The 21,587-nt window shown below is 34.6% G+C and overlaps 3 protein-coding genes, 1 long non-coding RNA gene and 1 pseudogene across 6 annotated transcripts; 4 read left to right on the top strand and 1 right to left on the bottom strand.

Moving 5' to 3' along the window:
* The first annotated feature begins 1,537 nt into the window (after positions 1-1,537).
* Positions 1,538-4,996, top strand: LOC105640333 (galactinol--sucrose galactosyltransferase). Its single transcript, XM_012224615.4, has 4 exons — positions 1,538-3,069; positions 3,539-3,716; positions 3,800-4,167; positions 4,272-4,996. Exons 1-4 carry the CDS (start codon positions 1,822-1,824, stop codon positions 4,833-4,835), a joined length of 2,358 nt encoding a protein of 785 aa, XP_012080005.1. The 5' UTR covers positions 1,538-1,821; the 3' UTR covers positions 4,836-4,996.
* Positions 4,997-5,616: 620 nt separating this feature from the next.
* LOC149492960 (galactinol--sucrose galactosyltransferase-like) lies at positions 5,617-8,333 on the top strand (annotated as a pseudogene). Its single transcript, XR_016322922.1, has 4 exons — positions 5,617-6,733; positions 6,858-7,031; positions 7,126-7,522; positions 7,701-8,333. The product of XR_016322922.1 is annotated as a galactinol--sucrose galactosyltransferase-like (transcript).
* Positions 8,334-8,638: 305 nt separating this feature from the next.
* Positions 8,639-11,694, top strand: LOC105640331 (uncharacterized). 2 transcript variants are annotated; one of them, XM_012224612.4, is made up of 3 exons: positions 8,639-8,946; positions 9,557-9,835; positions 10,393-11,694. In XM_012224612.4, the coding sequence occupies exons 1-3, from the start codon at positions 8,785-8,787 to the stop codon at positions 11,506-11,508; spliced, it is 1,557 nt and encodes a 518-aa protein (XP_012080002.1). In that variant the 5' UTR covers positions 8,639-8,784; the 3' UTR covers positions 11,509-11,694. The 2 variants fall into 2 exon arrangements, with proteins under 2 accessions (XP_012080002.1, XP_037493217.1); XM_037637289.2 differs by lacking the exon at positions 8,639-8,946 and adding an exon at positions 8,957-9,177.
* A 3,375-nt stretch (positions 11,695-15,069) lies between these two features.
* On the bottom strand, positions 15,070-19,699 carry LOC110010200 (uncharacterized). The gene is made up of 3 exons (XR_002285184.3): positions 19,472-19,699; positions 19,328-19,392; positions 15,070-15,931 (listed from the first exon to the last, which is right to left on the bottom strand). It is a non-coding gene; the product is annotated as an uncharacterized LOC110010200 (long non-coding RNA).
* TAR2 (tryptophan aminotransferase related 2) lies at positions 15,643-18,425 on the top strand. Its single transcript, XM_012224611.4, has 5 exons — positions 15,643-15,887; positions 16,993-17,296; positions 17,364-17,644; positions 17,745-18,040; positions 18,130-18,425. Exons 1-5 carry the CDS (start codon positions 15,643-15,645, stop codon positions 18,342-18,344), a joined length of 1,341 nt encoding a protein of 446 aa, XP_012080001.1. The 3' UTR covers positions 18,345-18,425.
* Positions 19,700-21,587: the final 1,888 nt, after the last annotated feature.

The raw sequence follows: 21,587 nt of genomic DNA, 5'->3' as shown, positions 1-21,587 counted from the left end.
TATAAGAATCTGATGTAATCATAGCTATTTTCGTACAAACAAACAGGAACTGCAATGATCGCAATGTTGATACGTGTTAAGCAGCAGAAATGAGAAAGCTTAAGTCCCTAATTTTGGACGTGGCTTTCTCTTATAGCCATGCGCACTGCCACGACACGACCACGTTTCACCTCTTCTTCGTTTTTTTTTTTGACATTCGTTTCGCCTCTTCTTCTGTTAACGTGGTTCTCTCTTATTGCATGCTGATGGTGAAATCGTTGTGAATCTTGTGATTCATTAGCTTCGTAATTTCCTTTTTAAGTTTCGTGAAGATTGTACCGACAAAAAGACTGTAAAGACTTGGGGCTACGATTTTTTTTTTTTTTTTTTTTTTTTTCAAGTAAAAACTGAAAAATAGTTTCGTCCTCTTTCGGAAATACATGCACCACCACCGAAGCACTGCCGCGGTGACGAAGACCTGCGTGGGCTCTGCGGTGGAGCCCACGCTGGTTGTTTTCAATGTTAGGTGCAGGAATTTTATTTATCGTCTTGTTGAGAACTCTTTGGAACTTTCTGGTGACAGTTATTTGTATTAGGAAAAATGTGCAAATATGGGGCAAAAAGAAAAAGGCCAAAAAAAAAAAAATCATTAATTTAATATTTTGAAAATTAATTAATTTTAAAGAATTATTAACCTTTAAAATGTGAACTGAAACGTTAACTAATTGTGAAATTACATACACACATAATTTGTTTTTATCGAGTTAAAAAAAGAGGTGATGGAGAATTTGAAAATTCAAGTTTTAGACAAATTTACTTATAATTAAAGAAATATTGATTTCCTACATATATATTTAATTTTATTTTATAAATAATTATTATACATCACAGATATTTATCTAAAAATTGCTCATAGATAATAAAATTTTTTTTCTTCTTTTCAACTGATGAGATAAAATGTGAGAGAATATTCTCTTTTAATCAGAAATTTTAAATTCAATTCTAAATATGAAATTTTTTTAAAATTTCGAAAGAAAACGCTTTATCATTTATTGAGTCGGATTAATACACTTAAACACCAAAAAAAAAATAAATTTTTTCTTGCAATAACAGAGAAAAATTAATTGTATGTTGAAAAAATTAAAAGAAGTAATAAAATATTAAATGAAAATTAAACAAGAGGAGACAAAAATTGTAGGGCCATAAGCTTAGCGGGAATCGAGGGCCGTAATAATGTAATACTAGTAAAAGAAAGCTGAAGAAACATCTAGATCACAAAGCGAAAGGCAGAAATATCTGGTATAGTATAAGTCAAATGGACCAAAGATAAGATTCCCATCATACAGTGCAAAGACAAGGCCAGCACAGAAATTAAAAGGAGTAATAAATCATTAAATCTATAAAATTGTTTTTAATTTTAATATACAACAATACAACCACTAGAACTAGAAGAATCCAGTGCAAAGACAAGGCCGGCACACAAATCCATGCTCTCCGCGCGCCACCTTTTCTATATTAAGGGACTTTCATAAGTTCCATGAGTATTTTTTAGACCGCAACACTTATCAACCTTATTTTCAGTGACATAAAAATGTTGCACTTGTGTGTCTAAAATGACACTCGAAAGCAAAAATTTCAACTCAACTTGTAATTAATTTGTGGTTGATTATAAGCCAACAGCAACCAACTTTTTATTGGCCTAAAAATAATACCCTCTCAAAAGATTTCTATATAAACGGTCCTCTCTTCAAGTCTTGAACACAGAAGTAGAACACAAACCAGAGCCCAACTTCCCTCCCTTTCTTTCCTCTTCTTTAACCATTTCCGCATAAAACCACTCCCATGGCTCCGAGCCTAAGCAAGAACTTATTAGACGCCGTCGGCCTTACAGATGATCATCAAAACCCATTGTCAATAACACTAGAAGGACCGACTTTTCTTGCTAATGGCCATCCAATTCTTACTGAAGTCCCTCCAAACATTATTTCTACACCATCACCATCACCGTTTCCATTTCCATTTCTGTCTGCTAACAAGACCAAGACCAAGAACATTGTGAGTTGTTTCGTCGGGTTCGATGCCGATGAGCCCAAAAGCCACCATGTGGTTCCCATCGGGAAGCTCAGTGGGATAAGATTCATGAGCATATTCAGATTCAAAGTCTGGTGGACAACCCACTGGATTGGCAATAGTGGGAAAGACGTGGAATATGAAACCCAAATCATGATTTTGGACAAAAATGACTTGGGACGCCCTAACGTTTTACTTCTTCCACTCCTCGAAGGATCTTTCGGAGCTTCTCTTCAACCTGGGGTAGATGAATACGTGGACATGTGTGTAGAAAGTGGGTCCACAAAAGTTTGTGGGTCCAGTTTTAGAAGCTGTCTATACATGCATGTCGGCGATGACCCTTATACCCTTGTTAAGGAAGCCATGAAAGTTATAAGGGTACATTTAGGTACGTTTAAGCTTCTGGAAGAGAAAACCGTACCGGATATCGTAGATAAATTTGGGTGGTGTACTTGGGATGCATTTTATCTTAATGTACACCCTCAAGGTGTATGGGAAGGGGTAAAGGGCCTAGTGGAGGGTGGATGCCCTCCAGGTTTAGTCCTCATTGATGATGGTTGGCAGTCCATATGCCATGACGATGACCCTATCACTGACCAAGAAGGTATAAATAGAACAGCAGCTGGAGAACAAATGCCATGTAGATTAGTAAAATTTGAAGAAAATTACAAATTTAGAGATTATGAGAGTCCTAGGGTACCCTCTGATAAGGGGATGGGTGCCTTTATCAAAGATCTTAAAGAAGAGTTTGAGAGTGTCGAACATGTATATGTTTGGCATGCTCTATGTGGGTATTGGGGTGGGATTAGGCCTAACGTCCCAGGTATGCCTGAATCTAGGGTAATTACCCCAAGATTGTCTAAAGGCTTACAAATGACAATGGAAGATCTAGCCGTGGATAAGATCGTCAACAACGGAGTAGGACTGGTCCCACCAGAACTGGCCCACAAAATGTACGAGGGACTACACTCTCATCTTGAATCGGTAGGCATCGATGGCGTCAAGGTTGATGTCATTCATGTAAGTTCTCGAAAACTCGTCCTAATTGTCCACGTCAGGATCAATGGATAATAAATTAAATTAAATTAATGAAAGAAGATTAGTTAATGGACTGCATATACCATATAGTACTAATTATTATTATTAATTAACTATATTACAATTGAGAAAGTGCAATGCAAGCGTTTTGGTAATAAATGCAAATGCAGGATTCTTTACCACTTAAATACTCCAATCAACCTAGAGTTCTGGGTGCATATGCCTTTGCCTGTAGTATCGATCGGTGAGTATTTGGAGGTTTACCAAATTTTTAGCTATTTTGTCCTCACTAATGTCTTTATTGTCAATTTGTATTTTGTAGTCTTTCGTTTCAGATTTCCAAAATTCTTTTCCTTAAATGGAGGAAAATTCAATAAGATTAATTAAATGAATATTTAGCTGAATTTTACTTGCATTTATTTCAAATTCTAACGAAATAGGTTCCTTTCAGTTGTTGGAAATGCTATCAGAGGAATTTGGTGGTAGAGTAGAGCTTGCTAAAGCTTATTACAAAGCATTAACTGCTTCCACAAGGAAACATTTCAGAGGAAATGGTGTGATTGCAAGTATGGAGCATTGTAATGACTTCATGTTCCTCGGAACAGAGGCCATAGCACTTGGGCGAGTTGGTAATGCCTTTAGTATTTCTTGTTCTAGAAGAAAAGAAACTTGAGATAAATTTATATATTCATTAAATTTGACCCTTTTGCAGGGGATGATTTTTGGTGCACTGACCCATCTGGAGATCCAAATGGGACATATTGGCTACAAGGGTGTCACATGGTACATTGTGCCTATAATAGCTTGTGGATGGGCAATTTCATACACCCAGATTGGGACATGTTCCAATCAACCCACCCTTGTGCTGAATTTCATGCTGCTTCGAGGGCCATTTCTGGAGGACCAATGTATGTGAGCGATTCTGTTGGCAACCACAACCTCAAATTGCTCAGTAGGCTAGTGTTGCCTGATGGCTCTATTTTGCGCTGCCAGTATTATGCACTTCCTACCAGAGATTGCCTTTTTCAAGATCCATTGCATGATGGTAAAACCATGCTCAAGATTTGGAACCTTAACAAAGTAAGCTATAATGTAATGTCTGTCTTTTATTATGTGATATTGCACTAGTGCCCTTAAATTTCACTGACTTGTGATTTTGTTTTTTTTATGGGGATTTGTAACAGTATACTGGAGTGGTGGGACTCTTCAATTGTCAAGGAGGAGGTTGGTGCCCTCTGTCCAGGAGAAACAAATGTGCAAACCAACATTCACTCTCAGTGACCTGCTTGGCAAGTCCTAAAGATATTGAATGGAAGAGCGGAAAGAATCCAATATCTATCAAAGGTGTGAACGTATTTGCTGTTTATATGTTCCCGGGAAAGAAATTGAAGCTCCTTAAGTCATCAGATAACTTGGAAATTTCACTTGAGCCATTTAAATATGAACTGCTTACAGTTTCTCCTGTGACAATATTGTTCGGAAAATTAATCCAGTTTGCTCCTATTGGACTGGTGAACATGCTTAATTCCGGGGGTGCAATTCAGTCACTAGATATTGATGATGATAAGAATTTGGTTAGAATTGGGGTTAAGGGAAGAGGAGAAATGAAGGTTTTTGCATCAGAAAAGCCGGTGGCTTGCAAATTAGACGGTGTAGATGTTCAGTTTAGCTATGATGATCAGGTGGTGGTAATTCAAGTCCCATGGCCTAATTCCTCAAGATTGTCTGCGATTGAGTACGTATTCTAAGTATAGAAAAATAAAGTTTTATTAGAAAAAAAAAAAAACCAACAAACATGAAAGTTTTTTTTTTTTTTGAACTTTTTCCATTTTGCCGTGTCTCAATTTCATTAGTATTTCTGCTTGTAACCATCACATATTCGCATTTAAATGTCCATTTCCTCCCCTCATTCCTCTTTTTCTAATATCTTTTTTCTCCTTGGAATAATTTCACATGAATTCGAGTTTAAAATCTTGTAATTTCATACAATTTTAATATGTTGGGACTTGCAGAGATCCAACACAAATTATTTGTTTGTTAGTCGAGAAACAGGAAGAAATTTGAAGGAGGAGAAGGAAAGAAAAGGAAAAATAACAGAATCATAATAAGAGACAGACATAAACTAAAAGATATTTATTAATTTATAGAATGACCCGTATGCCAATAGTTACATTATGTAATTAGAAACTAATATTTACAATTGAATCCTAATTACCATAGTATTCCTAATTAAGTTAATTTATTCATTTTACTGGTTGATGCAATAAACAATTAGAAGTAAAGTAAAAACAGTTGCCTGGCTTGGAAAAGCAGTAGCACGATTCCCTTTTCCCGAAAATTTTTTTTCCAATTTCCACCGCTAAGGCCACCGCTGGCCAGTTGCATGCAACCCTCCACCGCCTTCTCAACACCGTATCATATCATCTCGCCACCTTACAAACCAACGTAACGCACAAAGCAAATCCCCCTTCCCTCTCTCTCTCTCTCTCTCTCTCTTTCTACGTTCCATTACAGAAGCTGACTTCCTCCATGGCTCCAACTGTAAGCAAAGATGCTTAACTGAGCATGCAATCGATAGCGAATTACCGTTATCAATCACATTAGAAGAGTCAAACTTTCTCGCCAACGGCCATCCAATTCTCAAACAAGTCCCTACCAACATTGTTATTACACCATCGGCGGCGGACTGCTTCGTAGGTTTCGTCTTGATGAGCCAAGAAGCTGGCACGCAACACCGATTGGCAAGCTAAGAGGCATAAGGTTTATGAGCATATTCAGATTCAAGTTGTGGTGGAACACTCATTGGATTGGCAATAGCGGAAAAGACGTGGAAGTAGAAACCCAAATAATCCTTTTGGACAGAACTCAGAAGTACGGACTCCAATCGACCTTACGATCTTCTACTTCCATTAATTGAAGGATCTTTCAGATCTTCACTTCAAGCCAGTATTGAAGACGATGACGTGGATATCTGCGTTGACAGTGGGTCCAGTTTGGTTACTGAGTTCAGTTTTAGAAGTCGTTTATACATGCATGTGTTTTTTGACCCGTATAGGGTTATAAAGGATGCTGTGAAAGTCGTTAGGTCCCATTTAGGCACTTTTAAGCTTTCAGGGGAGAAGACTCCACCAAGTATTGTGGACAGATTTGGGTGGTGCACTTGGGATTCTGTTTACCGGGGGTGGATCCTAAATCAGTTAAAGATGGGGTCAGTGGCCTACAAGAGGGTGGGTGCTCTCCAAATTGGGTCCTTATTGATGGTGGTTGGCAATCCATTTGTCATGATGATCAAAACCCCTAGTGATGATGTAGAAGGTGTGGACCGTATGGTTGCTGGGACTATAAAGCCCAATGAAAGTCCAAGGCTAAAAAGTATCCAAGTAAATTATAAATTTAGGAACTATGAGAGTTCTAGGGTACCCTTTAGTAAGGGTATGGGTGTCTTCAGTAAAGACCTTAAAAAGGAATTTAGGGCATTAGATTATGTATATGTTTGGCATGCATTGCTTGGTTATTGGGGTAGGATTAGGCCCAACGTTCATGGCATGCCTCAGTGTAAGGTCGTTTCTCCTATGAATTGTTCGATGGGCTTCATTCTAGTCTTGCATCGGACGGTACTAATGGTCTCAAGATTGATGTGATTCATGTAAGGTTTTAAGGTTTTAATTGTGAAATTAAATTTGTTTTTGATAAATGTTTTACTAGGTTAAGCTTTTTAATTATATTATTGAAATAGAAACTATTAATTTGGTGTGGTTGCCACTTGCCAGTTGCTAGAGATGGTATCAGAGGAATATGGTGAGTAAGTGGAAGTCGCTAAAGCTTATTACAAGGCTCTTAGTGCTTCTATAAGAAAACATTTTAATGGAAACGGTGTTATTGCTAGTGTGGAGGAAGGCAATGACTTCGTGTTCCTTGGAACAGAGGCTATTTCACTAGGATGTGTTGGTATGTGATTTTGACTGAGAGAATTTATAATCTCTCTCTGAGCATGCTTCTTTTTTTAAGTCTATTTAAAAATAATGTATGAAAAATGAGGGGCAATGTGTAAATTTTGTTGTCGGAGATGACTTTTGGAGCTCCGACCCTGCAGGAGATCCAAGTGGGTCATTTTGTCTACAAGGATGCCACATTGTGCACTGTGTCTATAATAGCTTGTGGATATGCAATTTTATGCACCCAGATTGGGACATGTTCCAAACTACTCACCCATTAATTAGCCGGATTCCATGGTGCCTCCAGGGCCATTTCTGGAGGACCCATTTACGTGAGCGGCCAAATTCAACAACACAACTTCAACTTGCTTAAGACCTCAGTCTTGCCCGATGGCTCCGTTCTTCGTTGCCAATCTCATGCTCTTCCTACGAGAGATTGCCTCTTTGACGACCCTTTGCATGATGGCAAAACCATGCTCAAGCTCTGGAACCTTAATAAAGTTAAGATGCTATAAAGTTGCTCTTTTTTTTAAAAAAAAAAAGTTCAAATTAAGTCATTTCTAAGATCAGAAGCTGATACCATACTAATCAGATAATACCTGACTGTTAATTCATTAATACTTTCTAGTAGTTCGTATAGCCATCAGATTTAATATTTTCCATTTGATTTTGTTTCAGTATATAGGAGTTCTTGGACTATTTAATTGTCAAGGAGGAGGATGGTGTTGCATAACTAGGAGGAACATGGGAGCACCCAAGTTTAAAAACAGGATGGATTGTTTGGCAGGTCCTAAAGATATTGAGTGGGAAAATGGAAAGAACCCAGTTGCCATTAACACCGAAGGAGTGAGCCGGTTTGCTGTGTATTTGTTCCAGGAACAGAAGCTTAAGCTTATGAAGCCAACAGAGAAATTGGAGTTTTCACTAGAGCCATTTACTTACGAGCTGCTTATAGTTTCTCCAGTGCAGGCCTTGTCAAGGAAATTGATCCAATTTGCTCCAATTGGATTAGTGAACATGCTCAATTCTGGAGGTGCAATTCAGTCTGTTGAGGTTGATGAGAATGGAAATAGCGTGAGGATCGGAGTGAAGGGAAGTGGGGAATGGAGGATCTTTGCATCGCAAGAGCCAAATGAGTGCAAGATTGATGGAATGTGTATGGAGTTCTGTTATGATGATTGTATGGTTAAAATTCAAGTCCCTTGGCTTCGTTCTCCTGGAATTTCAATGGTTGACTACTTCTTTTGAGTTAAACTTAAACTCGAAAGTGGATTCGTCCTAATATATGGGTCCTGAGAGCCATGATGCGAGTGTAGTATTGATTTTGTAGTGCAGAACTGTCAATGAATTGTAAACCCCGGGCTAGCTTATTTGTTGCAGGTATATTATTAATGGCAATGTTGAGCCATCAGTTATCCGGATGGGAGAAAAAGTGAAAGCCATTCTGTTCAGCTTCGTGCATTTTGCTCTTCTATGGATTGTGATTTGTGAACGACAAATATTCCAAGAAATGACAAGCAGCGTGCCTGTAGTAAATTTTAGTACAAAAACGTTACCGTTTGGCTTTAAGACGGCAGGTAAAATAACAGGAAAAGGGGAAATAGCGTAAATAAAACACGAGTCGGAAAAAGGATTGTGGGGCTGCAAAGCAAAACCGTGGATAAAGACGGAATGTCTCGATGATACTTTTGTGTTCAACGAAAATCAAGAGAATTCGGTTGCTCTAATTCGCCAAGTTAAGAATGCAAAGTTTTACTCAACGATGAATTCATCCAAGTACATGGATAAGCAAATCACTGAACTTTCCAAATACCGGAGACGTTTCTTAGGCGATGATGAAGAGGAAGAAGACGATCAAGATCGCGGCTTCGACTTCCACACAATTCAGTCGCATACAAAATCTTTCGAAGGAACCCACTTCAGAGTATCATTCTCTCCTCAGTTGTCTCACCTGCTCTTGTTCTTTAGCTTTGGTTCTATTTTGTTGTTTTTACATATGGTGTTCTGTTGCCTCGGAAATTGCAAGGAGCTAAGACCGGATGCTGAAATTTTTTTACGAGTAAAATGCACATAGAGAAACATCCTTTTATTAGTTGAATTTCTCTTGCTGGATTTTTGGATAGATCCAAACTTTATGGTATTTTTGGTTAGAAGGGTGGGTAAGTTGATTTAATTTTCATGTTAATAGATAGTTTAATTATTTATTTTTTAATCTAGTTCAAATTCGAGGTTTGGGGCATCATTCTCTAGTGCTTTCTTCTTCATTATTATTACTATTGTTATTAATTTAGCTGAATTTCACCCAATTTGCCCTGTTCTTGATTTATTTTGTCCAAGCCTCCTTTTTTTTTTTTTTTTTTTTTAATTTAGTATAATGTTTCAAAAACAGATTGCACTGGGAGTTAGCTTGCAAAATAATGATTCGCTGTATATGTTCAAATGACATCCGCTTACATGTGTTCTAGAATCTAGGTGCTGCTTGAATACTTGCATTGCATAATGTTTGAAGTGTTGGTTTTGGTCATAACTTACAGGGTTGGAGTTCAAAGGACCATATTGATTCTACGAAATTCTCTGGTGAGAAAGCTGGGATTTTTAGTGATGTAGAATTGATTTCAAGTATTGATCAAAAGTTGAAGGAACATGTTGATGTTTTGCTGCACGCTGTGGAGTGTCTCAGTGCACGACTATCTCAGATGGAAAGTAGAACACGCCAAGCAGAAAATACTTTTGATGATTTAAAGGAATCAGTTGAATTTAGTCATGGAAGTACTGACAGAAAGCTAATGGAGCTAGAGACTATTCTAATAGAGGTATTTTAGCTTATTGCGTTCCTTAGTTTATTTTTGTCTTCATCCTCAAATTGTGGCTGGATTGTGTAAGGGTGCATAAAGAACACCGGATTCATATCGGGTAGATTCCATATCTTTTTGTGGCGAGCTAGGGCTTGGCAAAACTGAGGATTTACAGTTTAGAATTAGTGAAAGGGAGGGTCTAGAATTTTTAGGTTGAATGAATCCAATGGGTCAGGGAGGCAATCTTTCAAACTCTTAGTCTTGATATAGTTGAATGCATTAAATGTAGGCCTCATCGTGAGATGGCGAGGCCAAGTGCCAAGTTGAATCGTAAAATCTTACAGGGTTGGATTTTCAAGATATCTGAAGGGTCAAATACAAATTAGTAATATCCTTGTCTAAGTGAGAAATGCTCAGGGAGTTGTAGCATGTGTGTTCTTTCAAAATTTCTCCTTTCTGAGTGATACCTTGCAGATATTTTGTTGGAGAGCAATTGGTTATTCAGACCAGTGTTGGATGCCAGTTCGTGCTTCTTAACATAGTGATCCATTATTGCTATTTGCAAATTCTTGCAGGTTCAAAGTGGGATCAAAGATCTGAGTGATAAACAAGAGATATCAGAGGCTCAACTGCGGCTGACAAAGCTTTGTGTGTTGAAGGATGACCGAGAACCAGAAAAACTAAACAATACTGTTGAATCAAGTTCGGGTATAGAAGCATTGTCATCAGTCTCTCAGCAATCCAACCAACCACATCCAGTTCCAGTATTTCGTGCACAGCCAGTTCTTGCTTTCTCTTCTAATATCACAAACTTACCTCTTCAACATCATTCTCCGGCTCCACTTGGAGTTACAGCACCACAGGTTCCTGCGCATTCAGCATCTTACCTTCCCACTGTTGCTGCAACTGAACCACAACTTCCTTCCCAGCTACCCCAGAGCATTGTACCTCCAGTTCCACATCAAGGAGCTTATTATCCACTGCCAGTTTCGACCCCAGGAACCAGTCATCAACAATATGTTCCTTCAATTCAGCAGCCACAGCCATCAACTCACAGTCATCAGCCTTATCAACCACCATATAATCTTCCTTTAGACTCACACTTACCTCAGTTGCCCCAAGTGCATCCACCTTTCACAAGAGTGAATCCTCAAGTCTATCGTCTTGAAGAAGTTCCTTATGCGCCATCATCTCAAAGCATCCATGCACCTTCTCAGCCACGTGATGTGCCTCCTCTCTCCTCCCAGTTATTTAATACCGTTTCTGCTGATCAACCCTCAAACTTGCGTTATTCGGATTTTGCTGGAAATTCACAAGTTCAACGGCATCCACAAGGATACACAAATATCGTGGACTTCTATGGTTATACTGCTCCTACACATAATAGCAAGTCAATTGCAAAACCTTTGCAACCCTCACCAGCCCCTGTTGCCAACAGTGGTGAAATTAGTTACTCTCAGTTGCCAACTGCCCGTGTATTACAACATGCTATTCCAACTGCCTCTAGTGTGGACAGTGAATCAAGCTCTGGCGGGAGTGGAAACACGATACCAGTTGATGATGTTGTTGACAAGGTTGTTGGTATGGGATTTCGAAGAGACTTGGTGAGAGCAACAGTGAAAAAACTGACAGAGAATGGCCAGTCAGTGGACCTTAATATTGTGCTGGATAAGTTGATGCACAATGGATAACATCAGAATCTTGGGTCATGCGATGTTACTCTTCAAATTCTTTTTTTTTTTTTTTTTTTTTTTTTTTGTGCATACAAGATTGAAGTGGCAATTTATGAGTATACATTGTAAACTACATATTGTAACTGGCCCTTATGTGTGGTTAACTGGTTATGTTATTTGTGAATGTAAATACTGATTTGCATACCTATGCAGATTCCTTTTTTTTTTTTTTTTTTTTTTTGATCCTCTTTGCTACGAGCAGATTTACAGAGCTTTATCTTTTGTATGGCATTAGCCAAGTTTTGGTACAAAATTGCTTTAGATTCACCTTTTCATTTTAATGTTAATATTATCTTTTTTTGGAGTATATGTTCAATTAACAATGATCAAGTTATGGAGTGTTCTAAAGGTGACTCGTCATGTTATGTCCACCCGAGGATTGGTTCCTTATGGAAAAGGATGCAATGATGAAGGTGAGGAAAGAAAATGGAAACAAAAGGTGCTAATGGGTGGAAATGATTATAGTTGGAAAGGTTACAATTCTGCTTTGTTATGGAATATTTCCCTTTAACTGTCCATTTGCTCATATGATCAGAAAACCCATATCCAATTATTGCCAAATAGACTGGCACTAGTATTCGAGGAATCTTGGCTTATTTATTTCCAATTGACAAGAACATCCCTCCATCTTCATTCCTTTGTTTTTTATCGGAAGCAATTTTATTGAAAGTCCTCTTTAAGATGTTGTAGGGTTATCAGTTCGAATTTAGTTGGAGCAGAAAATGTACATAAATTGGATTTTAGCATTACTTGTTCTTGATTTGATACAAAAGGTCATTGATAAATGCTTGCGATTTATACTAGACACTAATATTCACATTGGCAGGTTAAAAAAAAAAGAAATCTTGTCGGTCCAAGCTACTGTTTTTTGGCCATGCCTCCATGAATCTTCCATAGAAAACAAACATGAGCTTATAAATTCAAAATTATTGGCAGCAAAAGAAATAAGATCCTATAGTCAATTCCAAGTTTACAAAAGTAGTGCCTCATTTCAATAATACACGATGAATGATTGGCTAAGTTTGCAACCTATGAATGAGAAGGACCATCTCCTTATGAATAGGTTGCAGAAGCCTCAAGATGAAACAAAGACTAGAGTTGCTAGATGGAGGACCATCTTTAAACCAAAAAAAAAAAAAAAAAAATCCTAGGCTGTGTTCGTTATGTTACCAATATTGTGGAAAGGATTGCTGTGACTGAGCTCTCAAGAAGTTAAAATTCTTGGTCCCAATTTCTTGAATCCTTTTCAAGATTGCTGATTTTGTGGACCCTTAAAAAACAAGAGGTTCAGCCAATTTGTACATTAAGAATTTAGGTGTTTTTTCGCTTTCATCTTTAATTTCATTCTGCTAGATTTTTAAGCAAGAAACTGGACAGAGATGGAGCTTTTACTGCCACTCATGGGTTAGAGCGTTGGTTTCGACGTGAAACCGCTTAACACGCGAAATTGTTAGAGTCAATATGAATACAACACGAAAATTAAACGAGTGACAGAAACACAACATAAAAATTAAATTAGTGACAAGAACACAACACGTATAATCCGCTTAATAATTAAATGGATTTTATACGGATAAAAACATAACACATATAACCCGCTCTTAATATATATATATCATATATGAAATTATATTTTTACCATTAAATAAAAGGGTTAGACAAGTCAATCCATAATATGACCCATTTAAATTCATATCATATGTGAGTCACCCGTTTATAGCACCAATGCATTTAGACTCAATCCTAACTCGTTTAATTTCCGTGTTAGGAAATGGTATTTTTGTACCATGATTCATTTTAACACCCCTACTTATGAGTATTTTGTTTGGATTGAATTCTAAATATTGAAAAAAATATGAAAAAAAATTTATTGTAAAAACCAATGGATTCTCTTTCTAGAATAATTTATTTTGATGCTCATATATCTACCATGAGATGGGGTGGAATCATTTGTCTTTGAGTCTTGGTTAAATAAAATAATTATAATGATAAATTAAAAATACTAAAAGTGGAAACTATCAAGATTACGAATATATCAAAACTTTCTTTTAAGTAATTACAAATATATATATATATATATAAAATTACAATCCATATGAGTAATATCAAGAATAGAAACAAAAACCCTAATAATACATAAATATATGGATTTATGAATATAAAGATATTTCTTTTGTTGACTTATTACTATTGCTTGTACAAAACACTACACACTATTATTGTTTAATTGAAGTCATGGGTTCTTAGAGAATCAATTCCATCTGTATTCTGCATGACAACTAATAAAGACATTGATTTATATTTTTAAAACATTAGATTCAACCAAAAAATAATAGAGAAAAAGCATAACCTTCAATAAATGTTTAATTTAACTTTTTTTTTTTAGTAAAGTATATGTATATGTTGTTTAATAAATGAGTCAAATTCAAATTTAAATCTGAATAGTTAAATTTTTCTAATTATGGATTATAAAGAAAAAGTTGAATTCGAGCTTAATATTTCAAGTTCATACTCAATTATATTTTCATTCGATTGAGCTTAGAATTGAATTTAACGTGCTTGACTCGTTTACCACTCTTGCCTACTAGATATAAAAAAATAAAAGTTTTACTTCACTGCTATAGCTAATTTCTTGTAAATAATAATAAATTAATTAATGATCCTCTGGTGCACAAACAACTGATAGCATTGATGACATAGCTCCACTAATATGTAGGTGAAATGTGTCCCTCTGTTTTGAGCTTATAAGCTAAGGATTTATTTTAGTTTATAAATAATACAATACAATTTTGAATTGAAATGGGATATTTACAGTCTAATTTAGAAAATGTGTTTCATGTTTGTTTTAAATTAAATTAGAATAAAGCATAAACATTTATTAAAAATCACTAATCACAATTATTTATCTTCCTATCACAGAATGTTAAAAAATAAAATAAAACAAAATTAGTTCATGCATGAATCTCCCAAAGCAAAACTCTGTCAATTCTGAATCTATCGCAAAGACTCCATTTGTTTACATCGATAATGAAATGACACCTTTGATTTGAAAAGCAAATATCAATAAAAGTTTAAAAAAAATTAAAATTAAAAGGTAAATTAAAGAAAAGAAAATATAAAAAAAAATAAAATTAGCTAAGAAAATGAAAGCATGGGTTTTTTAGCAGCTTTTTAATCTTCCCTTTCTGCTCGTGCTTATATTTAGTATTACTATAATAATTTATTTCCATACAATATTATACATTTATTATTTATATCCAAAAAGAAAAAAGAAAGGAAAGGAACAGTGAATCTACAATTCTACACTTTTAATGGTAGTGCCTTGTATTTTATCGAGATCTAGCATAGGGAAAACTGCAAATTTTCCAGGAAAATAGAAAGTAGGATTTCTTGATTCTTGGGAAAATTTCCCTGTCGGAGGTGTTTTCAAGGACAAGGCAATAAAATTTCCAGCGGGTATTAGCGCCCATAGCCATCAATATCATTTCTTGAGTTTTTCCCTCTCTGTTTCTTTCTGTATTTTCTTTTTTTTTTTTTTTGTCCAAAATCAAGAATGCCATATTTTGATTTTGATTGGTTTCTCAGTCGTTTCAATTTAAAACTCTCAATAAGACGGCCAATACTGCCGCTGTTTTCTTGCTATTGGTTTTGATTCTTCACTTTGAGGAACGTATTAATCCAACTGACTTGAACGTTTCTTTCCGCTTATTCTCTGAAAAGTTGAGCAACAAATTTTGTTTGTTTTGTTCCAAAACCTGACACTTCTCATGCGCTAAAAGGCTCTAGAAACCCAAGAATCCCACTTGTTTCTATCGGTTTCCGGCAGTTTTTAGAGTCCTTCCAAACTGCTCATTGCTGTAATTCAATCACAGAATCCATAGTTACAACCGCTCTTTTCTCCAGCACCCATTTGGCACTCGAGCCCTTTTTACCTTATCTTCTTGATTTTGCTACAACCCTTCTTTCGGTTTCTCCATTACTCTTACCTATTAGCTCTGTCCTGTGTTTCTCCTCTGTTTTCTGCTAAACACACTGTTTTTTTTGCCAAATCCCCTGTTTTTTCAAGCTCATTTGCTCTAAATTCTGAGAGAAATGGCAAGGTTCCTTGATATTTTCACCGTTTGGAACTTGCTTTTAGTGTCAATTGCTATCAATTTAAGCTTCATTTTGAAGCTATCTGTGGACAACCAGCCATTGATTGCTGGTGATGGTGCGCTTAAAGATGAACTGTCTCTGCAGGGGACACATCTCTCTGTTTCTTCATCCACCTCCTATTCCTTTTCTTCTTCAGCTCCTTCTGTTGACGGGGACGACGAGAGAGTCATCAATCTTGACCAGTAAGTGCATATAAACATTTTCTTTCTTTCTTTTATTCTTGAATCTTGAAAAAGAAAAAAAAAAAAAAATCAAGATTGACATTATCTGTTGCATGAGTTGGTGTAGTTTCTGTAAAATTAACATTTTCTTTGTCCTTGGTTATAAATTTGAAGAGAAGGGCAAAACTGAAATATCATATTCATAATCATTATCAAGGGCAATTTGGAGTAATTATTAGTTTCTTGCTCTAATTTATTTAATACTGAATCTGTACTTGGATTCCATAACGTGCGTTAAGCGGCATGCTTACCTCAGGGGACTACCAACCCATGCTTTGTAAGCTTATGGTGCTTGGGCAGAGAGTAGACAAAGACAGTTCATAGATTCAAAACAGGTTCTTTTGTTAGTATTTTAGATTTTTCATACATTTGGTTTAAAACCTGAGCCTTTTTTAAGTACTTGATTTGATTACTGTTTTTTGTCCTCTCTCTGTTCCCAAGTTGAAGGGTGAGTAAAATATTTTGTTTCTTGGACAAGATTTTGCACCATCAGTGGTGCTTAGTGGTGGCGTTTTGACCAGCACCATCATTTCGTAGCTTAGTTGTGGTGCTTTGTGGACCTTGAAACTCCACATAAGCTTTGTAACAGTTTTTTTTTTGTATAATTTTATACAAGTTAATAGCAAATTGGAGGAGCCCATTTTTGCACTTATGGTTAAAACTAGTATATGCATGTCTGGGGGTCCCATCTCTGTTCTATGTTTTTTCCTTAATATTTCAACCCTTCTATTGGTTTTGGTAGTTGGCCTTTCAAAAGATCTAAAGAATTATAATTAAAAAAAAAAAAGAAAAAAAAGATGTGGGACTATCTATTTCTTTGGTAGCTTAATGACCTCTTGGTTAAATGGGAAGTGGGCTTATGTCTATATGGACCTACCACTTTGTGGGTCCTGTAAGCGCATCTTTGCTTAGTGGGTCAGTAAGAAGCAACATAAAAATTACACTGATAATATGTTAATCCAATTATTTACTTAATTTCTTAAATAAAATAAAACTATCTTTACATTTATAAATTTATTTATTGAGGTTCTATTATTTATTTATTTTGTATGGTTGGTTAATGAAGTGGCGATCCTACCATGTACGAGAGATTCTGGCAAGAAATGGGTGACGAAGCAACGATTATAATTCCAGGGTGGCAATCTATGAGCTATTTTTCTGATATAACGAATCCTTGCTGGTTCTTGGAGCCTGAATTTGCCAAACAAATAGTTAGGCTCCATAAAATTGTTGGAAATGCAGTAACTGAGAACCGACAGATTGTGGTCGGCACAGGTTCTACACAACTTTTTCAAGCTGTGTTATATGCTCTTGCTCCGCAAGATGCAGAGCAACCTATTAGTGTTGTATCTGCAGCCCCATTCTACTCCGTGAGTATCTTTCATTGCTGGTTATCTTATATGGTGTATGTAATATAATTTGGGAAATTTTATGCAGTCTTATCCGGCAATCACAGATTGCCTGAAATCCGGGCTGTACAGATGGGAAGGGGATGCCACACATTTCAGAAAAGAAGGGCCATACATTGAGCTAGTGACATCCCCTAATAACCCAGATGGATTTGTCAGGCGTTCTGTCTTAAACCGAACCGAGGGTATATTGGTTCACGATCTTGCCTACTATTGGCCCCAATATACTCCCATTTCTTCTCCGGCTGACCATGAAATCATGTTGTTCACCGTCTCCAAGACAACTGGACACGCCGGTATGCGCATAGGGTAAGTTATTTATTTACACCTATAAAGACTATTTCTACGTTAATGCCACAGACTTTTTCTATATGCTTATTCTACTGCTTGTCATTGGAACATTTACCAGATGGGCTCTTGTGAAGAACAAAGAAGTTGCAAAACGAATGGTTAAGTATATAGAGCTCAACAGCATAGGCGTGTCAAAGGATTCTCAGTTACGGGCAAGTAAAATTTTAGACGTGGTGTCTGATAACTGTGAATCTTCTGCCAATAATAAGTCTCTCTTCGAGTTTGCTTATCACGTCATGGCAGAGAGGTGGCAACTCTTAAGGGCGGCAGTGAAAGTCAGCGGTTTATTTAGTTTGCCTGAATTCTCTCCCGGCTTTTGTAGTTTTCGCGGAAGGTTTTTCGAAAGCCAACCTGGTAATTTCAGCTGCTGTTTCCATTTTCATTCTTTGGCATTAGGAGGTAAAGATAGTAAATTAACGTTTTGGTACTGTGTTCTTGCGCAGCTTTTGCATGGTTAAAATGTGAAGAACCTATAGAGGATTGCGAAAGCTTTCTTCGGTTTAATAAGATACTGACCAGAAGTGGGAAATACTTCGGAGTTGGTGTTCAGTATGTTAGAATTAGCTTGTTGGATCGAGATGACAATATTCTTTTGTTTATAAACAGATTGTCTAATATTACTATTGACGATGTCTACCAACATCTGAAGGAGAGATGAGCAGGACTATTCTTATATTTATCATTTTAATTAAAGGAAAAAAAAAAATTATCAAGTGAAAATTTATCCGTTTCTCCCAAATTTCTAGACTTTTTTTCTTTTTCTCTCTGTTTATATTTCTTATTGGGGAATTGGAAATGCTTCAGAATCAATTATGAATATTACTTTAATTCGTATAGTTGTCAATTTGAGGAAATTAATTAATTATTAACTTATTAATGTAACAAGTATGCTTTTAATAAATAAAATATAAATCTAAAATCTATAAATACACAGTTTAAATCTTTCTTGAAAATTTTACTTTAATATGGTGTGCTCAATTTTAGAAAATAATTACCCTATAATTAATACTTATTATTGACTTAAACAAAGTACTACAAGTTATAAATAACAAAATATACTATAACAGGCAAATGTTTTTAATGTATGAATGCTTTGAAAATTATAATAACTTATGTTTAAATATTTTTATTATTACGTGTGATGATGATGGATTACTTAAAAATTAATAGTTATAAATTGGTATTGAATGATGGATGTCCTGAAAAATAAATTTCCATTTATAATTACGTTATTACTTTCTTTACTATAAAATTATTTATGACTGTACTTTTTTTTTTAGCAATTATAAATAAATAAAAAATAAATAAAAAAACCCATTTAAATTTGGTTGATGCAATTAACTGCGATTTGGTTATCAAACGGTTCGATATCCTGTCCTATTTTCTAAATTTAAATATGTAAATAATTATTTTACTTATAATAATCTTTATAATTGTTTATTAAATGAAATGAGTTATTAAAGATAAAAAATGGCAAAATAATTTTTATTGACTGAATTTTTAATATGCGTATTTTGTCAAATCATGCAAAAAAAAAAAAAAACGGAGGAAATATTTTTTTTCCTTGTATGATCAAATTAATGCATTAAACGAAGCTTAAAACATAAAACCAAAATCAAGCAATTGATACGAGTAAATTACCTTTTTCTGATGGACCACCCTCTTTGAAGATAATTTTTGTGGTACACACATGGGACAACTCCAAGCTGCAAAATTTTGAAGAGTTAGTATCTAATCGCAGTGTTGTTAGAATCTATTTTGCAAGACCACATTATGATTATGTACCTGCCAAACTTTAACTTTCGGGACCATCAATGATCTCTTCCATTGTACAATTTTGAAGTTGTTACCCTTATGTCTTTCTGCATTTTGGGTCCCCTCCCTGCATCAATTTTTAAACAAAGTTACCACTTTTAAGCCAAGAATTTCAGAATTAGTAACCGCTCCCTCCACCACCCTTTTGTCCCTCTGAAACCTTCATTGCTCACACCTACTCGAGCTCTTAATTATTATATTTGCCGGTGCTTTCACTTGCTATCAATTTAACCTTCATTTCGCAAAGAGAACCTCGAAATGAAGGATATATTGATAGCAAGTTAAAGCACCAAAACAGTTCGAGAAGAAAGAAAAGAGAAGAAGTCTGAGGGTGGGGACGAAGAACTTAAAAGAGACAGAGAGAGAACTGACCTGTTAGTTGTTTTACATGATGCTACGGAGAAGGGATTGGAGGTATTTATAGGAAAAATTTCATGCGATATTATCAAGGCAAAAAATAAAACGGATATATTTTTAAAAATGAAATGAAATGATTTAAGGTACAATCAAAAAACTTTCACGTGAGAAAGGTGAAAGATTTGTCTATTTCTAAAACTAACAAATAAATTTTAAATAAAATTAAATTATGTAGTTGCAATTGACAAAATATTTTAAATTGCCTATTTTCATATTTCAGACCAATTTAAAATGTATTTTCATAATTAAAATCAGAAAACTTATGTCTCTCTATAACGTAAATAATAATACTTTCACGAACAAAAATAATTTAGACCTTAACAAAAATATTACACTATTTTTAAATTCGATAAAAACACAATTACATGCGTATACGAGAGAAATAATACATTTTACAATTATTAATGATTATGATAAAGTATTTTCATATTTAAAATGAAACAACTTTGAATTACGAATAGTGCACATTAATTAACGTATTTAAATTTCAATATGTGATATAAAACACATCAATTTGTATGACAATAAAATTTAGTAATAAATGTTACAGATTTTGTTGATGAAAAAATGATAAGATATTTTCATATTTAAAATAAGTAGATTTCTAACTCTATTTGTAACGTTGATTTTTTTCACGTGAAATCTTAATAAAAATATTAAATTATTTTAAATGAGACAAAACATATTCACGTGAATTTTTATAAACGTAAATTCTAAAATGGATAACAAAAAGATTAGATTATTTTAAATACGAAGAAACACGTTCACGTGAATTTTCATAAACGTAAATTCTAAAATTTAAAAGTCATGTGTGAGTTAAACAAAAATACTTTTAAGCCAAACTTACTTTTATCCATTGACACTTAACTTATTATTAGTATATATTAACAAATTTAATTTTCAATTTATGGCATAAAACAAAGTATAACAATAAAAATAAAAATAAGTAAAAAATTTTATAGGTATTAATGATGAAAAAATGATAAAATATTTTCATATTTGAAATGAGAAAATTTTTAATTTATTTATAATAAAGATAAGGATATTTTGAAGTGAAAGCATCTCAGATCTTAACAAAAATATTGAATCATTTTAAATATGACAAAAACATATTCACTGTGAATTTTTATAAACATAAATTAAAAATTTTAACAATATCAAACAGTAAAAACATATATATATATATATATTTGAAGGTATATATATGTTTAGTTGAATGTCCTAGATTTGGATAAAACACTCACATAAATTGTCGTATAGGCAACTCATAACATGTTTTGAGAAATGTCTCAAATTTGAATCAATATATTTAATTGTTAGAACACTGAAAAGTTATTCATGTGAACTTTCGTAAGTGCAACCACAAAAATTAAAATATTTATATGTGGTAAGAAATATAAGAACACTTTTAATTGATATTTTAGATTTGGATGACAATAATTATTTATTTTAAAAATATGATAGAAATTAATTTAGGTAAATTTTCATAAATACAACATATAAATTAAAAGGAATTGTAACATACATATCTAAAGGAATTATCTGTTTATGAGACAAATAAATATTAAAAGATTATAGAATGGGATAGATGACATTCACATGAACTGTCATAAAGAGAATTCAAAACGATAAAAGCATTTATGTTTAATGAAATGTTTCATATTTAAAC

Source organism: Jatropha curcas, chromosome 10 (genome assembly GCF_041381405.1).
Source record: "Jatropha curcas cultivar XTBG-Jc1 chromosome 10, XTBG_Jcur_1.0, whole genome shotgun sequence".
Taxonomy (NCBI): Eukaryota; Viridiplantae; Streptophyta; class Magnoliopsida; order Malpighiales; family Euphorbiaceae; genus Jatropha; species Jatropha curcas.
This window is presented reverse-complemented; position numbering and strand designations above follow the sequence as displayed.